Source organism: Helianthus annuus, chromosome 16 (genome assembly GCF_002127325.2).
Source record: "Helianthus annuus cultivar XRQ/B chromosome 16, HanXRQr2.0-SUNRISE, whole genome shotgun sequence".
Taxonomy (NCBI): domain Eukaryota; kingdom Viridiplantae; phylum Streptophyta; class Magnoliopsida; order Asterales; family Asteraceae; genus Helianthus; species Helianthus annuus.
Window position 1 is genome coordinate 23,346,693 of NC_035448.2, and position 14,939 is coordinate 23,361,631.

The 14,939-nt window shown below is 37.1% G+C and overlaps 1 protein-coding gene across 1 annotated transcript; it reads right to left on the bottom strand.

Annotated features, from left to right (window-relative positions):
• Window positions 1-11,126: 11,126 nt before the first annotated feature.
• Window positions 11,127-14,623, bottom strand: LOC110915782 (probable E3 ubiquitin-protein ligase RNF217). The gene is made up of 2 exons (XM_022160536.2): window positions 13,742-14,623; window positions 11,127-11,550 (listed from the first exon to the last, which is right to left on the bottom strand). Exons 1-2 carry the CDS (start codon window positions 14,371-14,373, stop codon window positions 11,376-11,378), a joined length of 807 nt encoding a protein of 268 aa, XP_022016228.1. The 5' UTR covers window positions 14,374-14,623; the 3' UTR covers window positions 11,127-11,375.
• Between the last annotated feature and the right edge of the window lie 316 nt (window positions 14,624-14,939).

Consider the following 14,939-nt stretch of genomic DNA (forward strand, 5'->3'; position numbering starts at 1 on the left):
CAACTGGTAAACACTTGGAAGGGAAACTATGGCTAAACAACTTAATCGGTTTTGGTTATTGCCTGGAGGGCAATGGGGGTAATTAGTTGATAGCGCTATTAGGTGGGAAACCTCACACCGGGCCGTAAGGACGGGCGTGAACTAATTATCTGGGTATGGCTATGGTTGTTAGAGGCACACTCCTCGGATACATATGGGCACTCTCCCTAGGGTATCTAACGAAGGCAACATAGCAAACGGGCGTTAAGGGGTACCCACTCCCCGGATACATATGGGCACAATCCCTAGGGTATCTAACATGAGCAACATCGTAACGCAACATTAAATCGCATTAACATACATATGGTAACATAACTTGTTAACAAAACCTAGAACTCACCAGCGTAGTCTGACACACTTGTTGCATGCTTGTAGGTAATTATTGAAGGAACTTGGGAGCTTGCCGTCTGATGCTGCTGGAGTGGTTGTGGTCATGATAAACAATTACATTGATTTGGTTTCGATACATTTACACACTTATACATTTATGCTTCCGCTCAATACTTTGGTTTTGGTTTAACTTTTCAAACGATACATTTCTTTCAATTGGGTATTTCAATACATTATAATTTGTGTTTGATATGATTGGTGGCTCTTTGTTGGATCGTTGCACCTCCAATAGGGACATGCCCTAGGTGGTTATTTGGGGGTGTGACACTTTACCCTTAACCCAAAACCCAAAAGTCCTTTTGATATGTGTTACGTTATTTGATACAGTGGAGGTATGATTGCTATACAAGCATATGATAGCAAAGTAGCATATTTGGTTTTGAGTGAAATGCATACTGGTACATTACACGCTAGTCTTGATTAAGCCGAGAGGAGTGATTATTGTAAGGGGCGTGTGGCATGTGTGTAGTAATATAAGCATGTTAGTTGTAGTTAGGCAAGTCTTAAAGTTGTTTCAAGGACATATTATCTAACTATCAGATTGTCAACCTCGATTGTGTCAGTCTATGGGACGAGTATGACTTGGGATCTTAATTCACTAATTCGGTAAGGGATTGAATAGTGATTTGTTAATAAGGTGAGTAATGTTTGTAATGGTTGCTTGGGGACAATCAAGGTTAAGTGTGGAGATGTGATGGAGAGTGTGAAACCCGGGTGTTAAAGTATCTAAATTATGTGTTTTAGTGCATTTTGGGTGGTTATATATTTCGAATGTGATAACTACGAGTGTTTGTGGTTTCACAGGTAAAACACGTAATATGGCGGAGTTACAAAGATTAGCGCACAAATGGGTGTTGAAATGTATTAAAAGGTTTGATAAATTCTAAAAATCAAATGCATGTGAACATGGAGATAAAAAGATATCATTGGGCAATCATTAGAATTATCATATATCATAAAGGAATAAAGGAAGACGCGAGTGGACAGAAGGTTTAAAACCGTAACTTACGGTTGGCGTATGTTGAAAACAAAAGGAAACAGAATGTTGCCAACGTAACCTACGGTCTTAAACCGTAGGCTACGGTTAAATAAAAGAGGCTGCAATCACATGTTGGGGGCCCACGAGTTTGAACACATCACACGCAAACTTGGATTGGCTGCATGTGGACTTCTGTTCTGGGCCGTCATATATGATACATCATCATACATCACAAGGAGAAAGAGGCATAATCACGTGCACTAAAGGATCCATCAAATCATCATTAATATTGTAAGAGAATCATCACACTTTTAGACTTGGTGGACTTGGGTCACATGCACAAAAGGCAGTCAACAAGCACGAGACATTGGAGGCATCGATAGTGGAGAGAAGAATTAATTGAGAGGATTTTCTTTTGGATTGGGCCACGAAACAAAAGAGAGTTTGAGGCCATTATTTTAAGCCTTATTATTAAACCTTGGACAAATTGGCATATCATCACGGGGATTGGAGACATGTGGGCCGATATAGCAACATAATTGGCGGCAGACTCTTTCACGTGAACGAGAGCAGTCAACATGATTCACTTTGACAGCAGATTGGAGGGAATTGGGCTCGCATGTGAAGGGCCGACTTTTAAGGGAAATTATTGGGCTCAAAAGTCCACGCAAGAATAAGAATCATCATCGATCATAGCAGCCGTATCATCATTCTTTGGCTCTCGAATCTCATCGTCCTCATCATTAATCTACCACCAAGATCAGAATCATGAATTCATCATTCTCTCAAGCCTTTGAAGATCGTACGAGTATCATGAGCGGCTAAATCTCTTGTGGACACTTCGGGTGAATGATTCTTGTTAGACACGTTTAATTCTAGTTTCTGTTTTGTATTGAGATTTGGATTTGTAGTCGGGTGACAGCCGATTATTTACATGATTATATTATTTGTGTGACAGACAAATCCTGAGTGACAGTCAGAGTTATAATTATGTTTTGAATCCAATTATGCTTTTGTTGATTGAATGATTCCTATGAATGTTTGTTTTAATATTTCTCTGATCAATTAATATTAAGATTTTGAACTGCATAGGTAATTGGTAGATGTGACAGATTTACTATTCAATCAATAGCATCCAATAAAATCAGAATTAGGTTATTAGTAACTACAGAATCTGAATCCCGGAGTGACCACGTTTTTTTCTATCATTGTTTTTTACAATCTCAAAGTGATTGTTTATAGTTTTCTAGCAAGTTCTCAAAGTAATTCAAATATTTACAAACAAATAATAATTAGCATTAACCACAGACTCCTTTGGATTCGATACCCTGCTTACCCTAGCTACCTAGTTTAATTAGGTTTTTGCATGTCCATAACGACAGACATCAAAATGGCGCAGTTTCCGGGGAGTTGTGCGCTTAGTGCTAGTTTAGTTTAGTTTAGTTTGTTTGCTTTCGTTTTGCATATAAAAAAATCCAAAAAGTATTTGCCTTTTCTAGTTAGTTTGTTTTCTTTTCTTCTTTCACTTTTGTCTTTGTTTTCTTTTTGTTCGGTACTGCTTTTCGTTTGCTACTTGTGCAGGAAATATGAGCTGGGAATATAAAGAATATGTTACATGCACAAGGTGTGGGTGCCAAGGACATTGGGCATTGATATGCCCAATGTTCGAGAGTAAGGCTGAACTTGATGAGTGGGTATGGTCCCAACGCATACAAAGACAAGAAAATGCGGGTTACCAGGGTTATTCTTATCAAGATAGATATCAAGAAAAGATCGATGATATGGATTACTATCATGATCCAAATTGGGAGTATAGTGGTTATGAGATGGACGATGGTCACCGGTACAAGCCAGATTGGGGTTGTAATGGAAAGTCAGAATATTTTGAGGACTCTGGTTATGGATGCAATGGTCATTTTAATGAATATGACTCATCAAGTTACGCCCAAGACATCCCTGATATATATCAGATTTATGAAGATGTAGTCAAGCTAGGTGAAGTCATAGATGCACTATGCAATGAGCGGGTTAAAAGAGAGTCCGAGAAGTTAGGAAGCGACAATCAAGTGGACTCACAATCTCAAATATCTGAGTCAATCGCGGATTCCCAAGATGAGGTTCGTATTGAAGAACCAGATGTAGAGGCAGTAACTCCTGCACGGGTAATAGTTGATGATAATGATTCACCCGTCCGTTTAAATATGACCAGTGGTGCAATCCGTTTGGTTGCAAGTGTTGAAGATGAAGAGGAGAATGGGCCTATGATCCCAGTCCAGTTGGGTGAGTTCAAGACTGATAGGGCATTGATTGATCATGGGGCAAGCATAAGCATATTGGCGGGTCGAGTGTTTGATGAATACGATTTTGGTGAGCTTGAAGAGGTGGACACCACGATTGTGCTTGCAGACGGGTCAAGGAAACCATCTAGGGGGATGTTGAGAGGAATTGCTGTAAGAGTAGGCGATTGTTATTACCCCGAAGATTTCCTAGTTGTGGACCACACACCATCCAATGTTGAAGGACAACCGCCAGTTATCTTAGGTCGGCCATTCTTGAAAACCGCTAGGGCTATTATTGATTGCAATGCTAATACGGTAAATATGGTCTTCGGGTCACGTAAGTTTTCCTTAACCTTTATGTCTCACACTTATGCTTATTCTAATATTGCTAATAAGTGTCATCCTCCAATTAATGAGGATGTCCCAAAAGAGAGTGTTGCTATGATTGACAGGTCTAAAGATGAAAAGGTCGTGAAGGATAAAGTGGTCAAATCACCGTGGTGGCTCAAGATGAGAAACAAAAAGCATTCAGTCAAGTTAGAAAAGGAGTCACCAAAGGATGCAACCGAATCTAAGAAGAGACCACTTGAGATGAATATGGGTGAGGTCTCACAGTTAAAGGAAAAGAAGAAGCCCGCAAGGAAAATTAAGGGTGAATTCTTACAGTCGATAGATTTCGATAACCCGGATCATTTGGATGCCATATGGAGTCATGGATGGCAGTGGGATACTAACCATCCACCAGCACAAGTGTTCTTTGCACGAGAGATGCCATTTGAACCACCATGAGCTTAATCAGGTACGGTCTGGCTGAAGACCTTTAAACTTAGCGCTCTCGGGAGGCAGCCCGAAGATGTAGAGTTTGTACTTTGTTTTGGTTTTGTTTGGTGTGTTGTGTTTTGACAGGTTTATACAATTCTATCTTCACGGATGCAATGATTCAAGTGTGGGGATGCTTTGCAACATCCCTGGATGCGTATTCTCCGGTTTTAAGCGCAACAGTTACACCTTCACAAACACTCACTTGTTTTCTGATCAGGTGCATGTGTTTATCTATCCTGTGTTTTATTTGTTTTTGTGTAGTTGGTGGTGTGAAATTTTTGTGCTGGGAGTGGTTTCCTTGTGTCGAGTCGTCTAGGTGTTAGCCGTTCATGGTTTTTAGGGTGGTATCTCTCGGGTTATGACTATAAATTGCACCATACATTGGGGACAATGTATCCCAAGTGTGGGGATGCGGTAACTCGAGAGAGGGTTGGTATGATTGTTGATCTTAAATGCTTGAATGGTTGAAATTGTGAAAAATTGAAAAATTTTTAAAAAATTTGTGTCTCAAGTATGCTTGAACTACATGAAAACCGACATTTTCAATCACTAAAGGGTTCCTACCGATATTAAACTAACTTAGATCCCTAGTCATAGTTGTCCCTTTAAGTTTCATGAGAGTATTTCTGACAAGTTTTAGAAAATAGTTGAGAAGAGATGCCTAACTAGGGGTAACATGCTTTAGGAATTACACATGCTACGTGTCGGCAACCCAATTTCCTTTTGTTCGGTGAGATATTTGAGCCTATTAGATTGTTAGTTGAATTGCAATAAATGTTCATTTGTTGAGTGTAGGCCATATGTTGCTTTGTGTTAGAACTTGTGTTGTTTGATACGTGCCGAGACTGTGGTTTAGCGTATACATAGATGATAAAGGCATTAGGATTCCTTCCATTGTGTTATTTGTTGACTGTTTATCCACCCACCTTAGTTAACCATGTTGAGCCTTTCACCCTTCGTTTGTTACACCTTGTTTGACCCGTTTGATTACCAACCATGAATGACAATTATATATTAGATATTTGTTGAAAAGGAAGAAAAAAGTTGAAAAAAAAAGAAAAAAAAAGAAAAGAATGAAAAAGAAAAAAAATCGTTGTTATGTTCATGTTAAATAAATGGGTCGGAAATAACCCATGTGTTAGTAGTATTGTGAATAAGTTGTTATGGTTTGGTTTATTCGTTGTGTTCGCCATATAAACAGAAAAACCAAAAAGTATATCCCTACCTTTACCCTTAACCCAAAACCCAAAAGTCCTTTTGATATGTGTTACGTTATTTGATACAGTGGAGGTATGATTGCTATACAAGCATATGATAGCAAAGTAGCATATTTGGTTTTGAGTGAAATGCATACTGGCACATTACACGCTAGTCTTGATTAAGCCGAGAGGAGTGATTATTGTAAGGGGCGTGTGGCATGTGTGTAGTAATATAAGCATGTTAGTTGTAGTTAGGCAAGTCTTAAAGTTGTTTCAAGGACATATTATCTAACTATCAGATTGTCAACCTCGATTGTGTCAGTCTATGGGACGAGTATGACTTGGGATCTTAATTCACTAATTCGGTAAGGGATTGAATAGTGATTTGTTAATAAGGTGAGTAATGTTTGTAATGGTTGCTTGGGGACAATCAAGGTTAAGTGTGGAGATGTGATGGAGAGTGTGAAACCCGGGTGTTAAAGTATCTAAATTATGTGTTTTAGTGCATTTTGGGTGGTTATATATTTCGAATGTGATAACTACGAGTGTTTGTGGTTTCACAGGTAAAACACGTAATATGGCGGAGTTACAAAGATTAGCGCACAAATGGGTGTTGAAATGTATTAAAAGGTTTGATAAATTCTAAAAATCAAATGCATGTGAACATGGAGATAAAAAGATATCATTGGGCAATCATTAGAATTATCATATATCATAAAGGAATAAAGGAAGACGCGAGTGGACAGAAGGTTTAAAACCGTAACTTACGGTTGGCGTATGTTGAAAACAAAAGGAAACAGAATGTTGCCAATGTAACCTACGGTCTTAAACCGTAGGCTACGGTTAAATAAAAGAGGCTGCAATCACATGTTGGGGGCCCACGAGTTTGAACACATCACACGCAAACTTGGATTGGCTGCATGTGGACTTCTGTTCTGGGTCGTCATATATGATACATCATCATACATCACAAGGAGAAAGAGGCATAATCACGTGCACTAAAGGATCCATCAAATCATCATTAATATTGTAAGAGAATCATCACACTTTTAGACTTGGTGGACTTGGGACACATGCACAAAAGGCAGTCAACAAGCACGAGACATTGGAGGCATCGATAGTGGAGAGAAGAATTAATTGAGAGGATTTTCTTTTGGATTGGGCCACGAAACAAAAGACAGTTTAAGGCCATTATTTTAAGCCTTATTATTAAACCTTGGACAAATTGGCATATCATCACGGGGATTGGAGACATGTGGGCCGATATAGCAACATAATTGGCGGCAGACTCTTTCACGTGAACGAGAGCAGTCAACATGATTCACTTTGACAGCAGATTGGAGGGAATTGGGCTCGCATGTGAAAGGCCGACTTTTGAGGGAAATTATTGGGCTCAAAAGTCCACGCAAGAATAAGAATCATCATCGATCATAGCTGCAGTATCATCATTCTTTGGCTCTCGAATCTCATCGTCCTCATCATTAATCTACCACCAAGATCAGAATCATGAATTCATCATTCTCTCAAGCCTTTGAAGATCGTACGAGTATCATGAGCGGCTAAATCTCTTGTGGACACTTCGGGTGAATGATTCTTGTTAGACACTTTTAATTCTAGTTTCTGTTTTGTATTGAGATTTGGATTTGTAGTCGGGTGACAGCCGATTATTTACATGATTATATTATTTGTGTGACAGACAAATCCTGAGTGACAGTCAGAGTTATAATTATGTTTTGAATCCAATTATGCTTTTGTTGATTGAATGATTCCTATGAATGTTTGTTTTAATATTTCTCTGATCAATTAATATTAAGATTTTGAACTGCATAGGTAATTGGTAGATGTGACAGATTTACTATTCAATCAATACAATCCAATAAAATCAGAATTAGGTTATTAGTAACTACAGAATCTGAATCCCGGAGTGACCACGTTTTTTTCTATCATTGTTTTTTACAATCTCAAAGTGATTGTTTATAGTTTTCTAGCAAGTTCTCAAAGTAATTCAAATATTTACAAACAAATAATAATTAGCATTAACCACAGACTCCTCTGGATTCGATACCCTGCTTACCCTAGCTACCTAGGTTAATTAGGTTTTTGCATGTCCATAACGACAGACATCAAAGGGGCAGGTGGTGGTGGTGGAGTGGTAGAGGGTTATTTATTTTTAAAATATTTTTTAATAAAATGATTAGGTTTTTAACTTATTTACATAACTAGTCTCTGAAAAAAGAAATGATAAAATTGCCCTGTTGTGCAAGTCACATGATCAAATTTAACAAAAAAAAAATTAACTGGGTCAACTCAAAGGACATAACATGCAAGATTTGAAACATAAAGTACAAAACTCGTCAATTTTAAAGACAAAAAACATCTCTTGAAAAGAGATAATAAAGACTAAAATTTGCAATTCACTATTTTCAATTTTGAGTATTAGAGCAGGCGGGGTGGTCCGTTATGGCCACCCCATAACGAGTGATAGCACATAGAACACCGCCGTCTCCACTTCCATAACGAGTGATAGGGTATAACTCGTTATATAAGTGATAGGGTATGACTTGTACATTGTGTATTAATACTTGTACATTGGAATTCCATCACTAGTGATACCACCCCGACTACAATTCTATCACTAGTGATAGAATATTGGGTGATTACATGGCATGATTTGATTGGATATTGGAAGTAATAGAAATCTATCACTAGTGACCACCCTCTCCCCTAAGTGTTAGTTTATAAACTGATATCATATTAACCAATAGATGCATTATCCTCGATATTGAAACTTTGACGCTCATCATCTTGAATGACGGAGGGCATCAACTTAAAGGAATAAAACACATAAAACAAATAATTACCCAATTAACTATGAATATATATTTTGGTGAATACCCGATATGCACTTATCTAGGGATGAGCATATAGGACTTGCTATCGGTGTCCAAGTTCTTGTACCGAAAGTTTTTCTGTATTGATTTGGTATCCACTTTTTAACGTTTTTAGTACGTTTTACCAAATTTTACACACAAATACCAGTACTGTACCAAACGTTTTCAATACATGTATTAAGCTCATCCCTATACTTACCTTGACACTTAAAAGTCTATATGATGTCTGATTAAACATTTCATTTAATCTCCATTTCTTATTGAACCTCTCTTTCACTATGATAAATATTTTTAGATTATTGTTTTAAACCAAATTGATGGACTTTAAGAACACACTCAAATCTAATACTTTACCCAAACGAAAATTTCTGTCGTGCCTTATTTCACACCCTAGTTACAAGCAAGCAATGTATTTAGCAAGCTTAGCTAAAAAAAACTTTTTACCATAAGCACTTCTCGTTACACAAACACTCAAAATGCTTATATGCTTTTAGCAAGACACAAAAAACATATATAAATTTATGTATATTTATATACACTACAAATACAATGAGGGGGAATAGTGTCAGGCAGTTGTCTGACGCTTCCTTATTGGTCTAACCAAATTACGATTTTACCCTCTTTAAATTTACAGTTTTGCCATTGGTTTTGTTTTTTTTTCTCTCAGCCGAATTACGATTTTGACTCAATGTACAGTTTTGCCATTGGTTTTGTTTTAATTGTTTTAATTGTTATGAGTAGTATGTACATGTAACCGAAACACAGACGCACATGTTATGAGAGAGAACTATTCGGCTTAGTGCCCCGCAGCGCGGGTGGGGCAAAAACTAGTTGTTTAAATAAGCAAATCCCAGATGAAAATCCATCACCTAACTAAAAGAATCCTTAGGGTGGGGGTATGGTTAATCACTCTAGGGTGATTGAGTGATTCTCTACCCAATAATATTATGCCATGTCAACTCCTCATTACACTCCCTATTTTGCACTCAATCAAGGGGTATGGTTAATCACTCTAGGGTGTTTGAGTTATATATTTTTTGATTGGTTCCTCTCTCTCTCTCTCTCTCCTCTCTCTCTCCCCCCATCACTCCTCTCCATCATTCGGTGACTATTCACCAATTTTGCTCACCGATAACCCACTCACCGAAACCAATCATCACCGCGGTATGGTCACCGCTCGGTGACACCAACTCACCGCATATTATACCCCCCACCCTTAAAACAGTTGTGTTGACGGACGTTAACATGAGATATTTGAGAGTTTAGCTGACTCGATGCATGCTTAACTGGATTAATACATCCAATGTCAATATTAAGAAGGAAATGACGAATACCACTAACCATTATTACTACAGACAATGACCCACTAACTATTACCACCAACTTATCAATTTTTTTTTAATTTAAAGACCACTACGAAATACCAACCCCTTAATTATTCCTTATCCGCAATGAGAAAATCCAACGGAGTCTTACCCAAGTGGCACGCTTGCGTCACATTGTTAACAGACGAGCTCCGGTTAGTGAGTTCGAATGGTGGTGCGTCGAGTACATCAAGTGTAACGGTGATCGGTTTGACCAATCCGATTTCAAGATGGCTATGGTGGCACTTGGCAGCATTGGTATTGTTGTGGACAGAATTTGACCAAACCATTGGGCTATAGAAGGTATTTCGTAGTGAAGGGATTGGTACAATACCGGTACCGAATTGAACAAAACCAGGTACCAAATACCGTACCGAATATATTGGTACGGTATGGTATGGGTATTTCGGCACGGTACCCGCTTTGGTACCACTTTGTTTTTATTTTAGTTTTTACGCATTAGTATGGGTACTAAATATGTAAAATCAACATGAGTACCATATAGTACAAGTACCAAATATGTAAAATAAATACAAGTACCAAAAAAATACCATAATACGAATAAAACATAATATAAAAAAAACTTTTAAATGTCTATATAAAATTCGGTACCAGTATCCATTTTTACCAGTACCGATACCGAAATCAATAAAACTGGGTACCGATACATGTACCGAATACCTAAAATTGGTAAGGATACATGTACGGTACGAGTATTGAGAAAAAAAGCTCATCCCTAGTATAGACTGATAAGAAAGGCCAACTGAAAGGTTGTTGAAGTAACGTGTGGGCTATAGAAGGCCATTTGGGAGGGTTGAAGACTCAAAGAGCTTCAACCTCTGCTAACACAGCTCGTAGAACGATGTTGTCACGAGGCCGACATCATGCCAAAGGTCCGTGCACCTCTTGGCAGAATTCAGCATCGAATTCGTCACAATTGCCCATAGACGAACTGAATAGACAGCACTTGTAAGCATTCAACAAGTTCAAGAACAAATCTAACATTCACATATTCTAATCAAATTTAGCAAACATCATAATCGAAATACGCAGCACTTGTAAGCATTCAACAAGGATCTATACAGACATCATGTCATCAAACAAAGCTAAGCAAATGAACACATAAATCCACAACCAAACACACATTAAAAACTACAAAAAGATTGTAAAAACTAGTTTTTTTTGTATTGATATAAATCCATCACAGGTAATATAACTTGAACTCTTTACATAGATAGAGAGGACTTGAACATTTGTTTAACTAGATATAAAACTTTGTATTTAGCTCCTTCCCAGCAGACACACATATATATATAGATTTATATAGCACGCACAATATTTGTTATTTTATTTACATTAATATGATTATAGAAGAGTATTATATATATCTGAGTTCATCCTGATGAGTGAAATTAATGATGTTGATTCTTTCTTGTTATAGCTGTAAATAGAAGAAAGAATGGCCATACAACCAAAATCACTATGCAGAGATGAAAAACCCACATGCAAATCGTAGAAGATCTTCGACAATTGCACCAGTGGTGATCCACCTTTTTACCACATTTGTAGCAAAATTCAATTCCACATCTGTATCATAAAAATCATAATTAGTTCCCTTACAATCAATGGATACAAACAACAATAATACTACTAGTAACAACATAAAGAGTAAAATGCCATTTTCGTCCCTGAGGTTTGGGAATTTCGTCTAAAGGTTTGTTTTTCTGCATCTGGATCCAAAAGGTTTTGAATCTTGTCATTTTCATCTGACTCGTTAACTCCATCCATTTGTCTCCGTTAAGTCAAGGAAATTTCCGTCTTTTTTGTTAACTTAAAAGGCAATTCGGTCCTTTTCACTTTATGTAAAAAAGAGGAATGCCTTTGAAAAACACCAAATCGCCCTTTAAGTTAACAAAAAAAACGAAAATACCCCTGACTTAACGAAGAAAAACGGATAGAGTTAACAAGCCGGACAAAAATTGCAAGATTTTAAACCTTTTGGATCCGGATGTGGAAAAACAAACATTAGGATGAAAGTCCCAAAACTGGCCAAACCTCAGGGACGAAAATGGCATTTGTTTATAGATTTTCAAACCAATATAGGGAGTGCTTTTGGATAGTTTATTTTAATTGCTTATTTGTTTATGGATTTTCAAAATAAGCAGTTAAGAATAAGCAACAACGAACTGCTTAGGGTGTGTTTGGCGACGAGCTTTAAGTTTGAAAAAACGAGCTCCTATGCAAACAAAAAGCCGTGTTTGGATGTGAGACTTGGAAGCTTTTATGTTTAAAAAAAAGCTCCTAAACAACTTGGAAGAAGCTTTTTAGAAGAAACAAATTACTTGAAGTAGCTTTTTAGAAAAACTTCTACCTTCCTGCCAGTTTTGCCAAACATACCCTTGTTGTTTGGGTAAGCTTGTTATTTAAACAACTTTTAAGTTTTTTTTTAATTTATTAAAAAGAGCTTATGAGCTTGTGTATAACCAAAACACCAGGACTTCAAAGGGGAAGAAGAACAAAAGGGTGTTCGTGTTGTGATAAGCCGATAACTTACAAAAAAAATAAGCCGGTAAGCTTACCCATACGCTAGAAAAAAAAATATTTTTATAATAAGTTTACTAAGTTAAAAACTTGAGTATTACACAAGTTGGATAAAAGAAATAGTAAATAGTTGGTAATGGAGATTTAGAAATTATACAACGCTATTCTTTAAATTAAGAATAGTTGCAAAGACAAGTTTTTTTTTCATAAGGACAATCAGGGGGCTTAACCAAACTTTTATTGGGTGCGATCGAGATTTTTGTGTAAAAATAACACAATTTTTTCATGAGGGGCGGCTGCTCTCATTACTTGTTATTGGGTCCGCCCTTGATTAAGAAATAGAACACGCATGGGTGAATTAAAAGAAGCACAAAAAAGAATCCTACGCCCACAGAATTGTGGCCAATGTATTGAAAATCGGACCGGACGGTCGGACACAGAACCGGAGGTCTGACCGGTCCGATTCACCCTATCGGACCGGATTTGAATCGAATCGGGTGGTTGGACCAGGGACCAAATTTGTTAAAAAATTTCTAATTTTATCCTATTTATTTTTATTATATTTACGTACTAACCGGTCCTTAGACCCAATCCGACCAATCCAATCAGTTGGCCGGTAAGGAGACCAGTTCGACGTCCAGTCCGGTTCTGAAAACATTGATTGTGCCACATGGCACAACCAGTTACTTATTTATCAGGTATAAAAATTAGCACATAAGCTGCAAGATAAGCTTACCCAAACACTCCCTTATCCGAAAAGAACTATCTCACTAAAAAAATTATAGATAACAACTGTAATAAGCAAATCCCAAAAACTCTCATAATCTTAAATTTTTAGACTCTCTCTTTTTTAAAGAAATATAAACGTGTTAAACCTGAAGTTTTTAAATGTGGATATGCAACTGATTTTAGCTATGATCAGTTACCTTATTATTCCCAAAAAAACATATCTTTTTCTAATTCTAGAATAATATTAGGTATGAAAATCACAAATGTCATCCTCATATTAGTAAATCAAGAAACAGCATATGATTCAAACTTTCCTCTTACTTCAACTATACCCCTACCTAAGCTATAAAAAAGATGCCCTAAATTATAATACTTTAGATTAAAAAAAAAATTGCATTTTTAATCTGTTAACCATTAATACCAATATCAACATAACAAGTTCATAACATTAAAACAAAAAAAATTTCATGTTGATTAAATTCATGTAACTAAAAGCAATAAAATATACCTGCATCTAACAATAGCACACCCTTTAACAAGCTCAACACAGTGTCTACAAGTGGGGCACCTCATCCACTGTTTGCGCTCCGAAAGAACACCGAAAGCGATATCGTTTTGATCCCGCATTTCGCCGCTCTCTTCACACCTATACCCAGCATGCCAAGCAACCTTACACTTAAAACAAAACAACTTCTTACAATTAGGACACACACATTTCCTCAAACTACCACCACCACCACACTCATTAACCACCAAAGCCGAACACTCTCGATTCGGGCAATAAACACGATCAAGCCCCAACACAGTAGACTCACACAACACATCACACCATTTGTCAAACACCTGGTGTGCAACTTTTGCACGACAAGATAACGGGTCCAGAGACTGATCACAACTCAAAGCTGGACACTTGATATCAGAAACATTATCTTCCAGCTTCACCTGAATGTATTTAACCATACAATCGGTACAAAACGGGTGCACACATCTGTTACTGTTCTTGAACTTCTTGTTCGGAAGTGTCACCGGTTCTATGCAAATTTCACATGTAAATGTTGATGATTCAGAGGATGATTCTTGCTCTTCAAGTTCTTGATCGGGTTGGGAACTCTGTTGGGGTTTTTGAACTGCATTTCCCATCAAAATTGAGCGAAAAAATTGGGGTTTTTTTATGGGGTTTGTGAAGAGGTTACATGAGAGTGGTGAGGGTAATAAGGGTGTGATTTGATGGGGAATTTGGTGGAAATTGTGGGGAAATTGAGGGGTGTATTTATGGGAAATCTTCAGGGGGAAGATTTAGGGTTCTTCTTCTTCATGGTCATTTTCAAGATCGCTTTACGACTCTTTAGTCCAAAGAAGGTGTGGAACTGGGTCCGTACTTGGAAAATGTGTATACGTTTCCTTTTAACTATTGTTTTGTTGAGGAATACTGTATAATAATTTAGAATTTTGAGAATTGTATTATAACACTATATAAACATTGTATAACACTATGTAACATCATATAATATCATATAACATTATATAACAATATATAACACTATACATCTATCATAGACATGCTATCAGACAAAATATAGTGTTATATTTGTTATATAGTGTTATATGGTGTCACATAGTGTTATACGGTGTTATGCGGTGTTTATATGGTGTTATATAGTGTTATAATACACTTCTGGATTAATGTACAGAATCCTTTACCTATA

Excerpts from the sequence above, each read along its gene's own strand:
- LOC110915782 (XM_022160536.2), bottom strand. The coding sequence starts at position 14,373 with ATGGGAAATGCAGTTCAAAAACCCCAACAGAGTTCCCAACCCGATCAA. Across the intron at positions 11,551-13,741 it reads TGTGCTATTGTTAGATGCAG|ATGTGGAATTGAATTTTGCT; the intron begins GTATATTTTATT and ends TTTATGATACAG.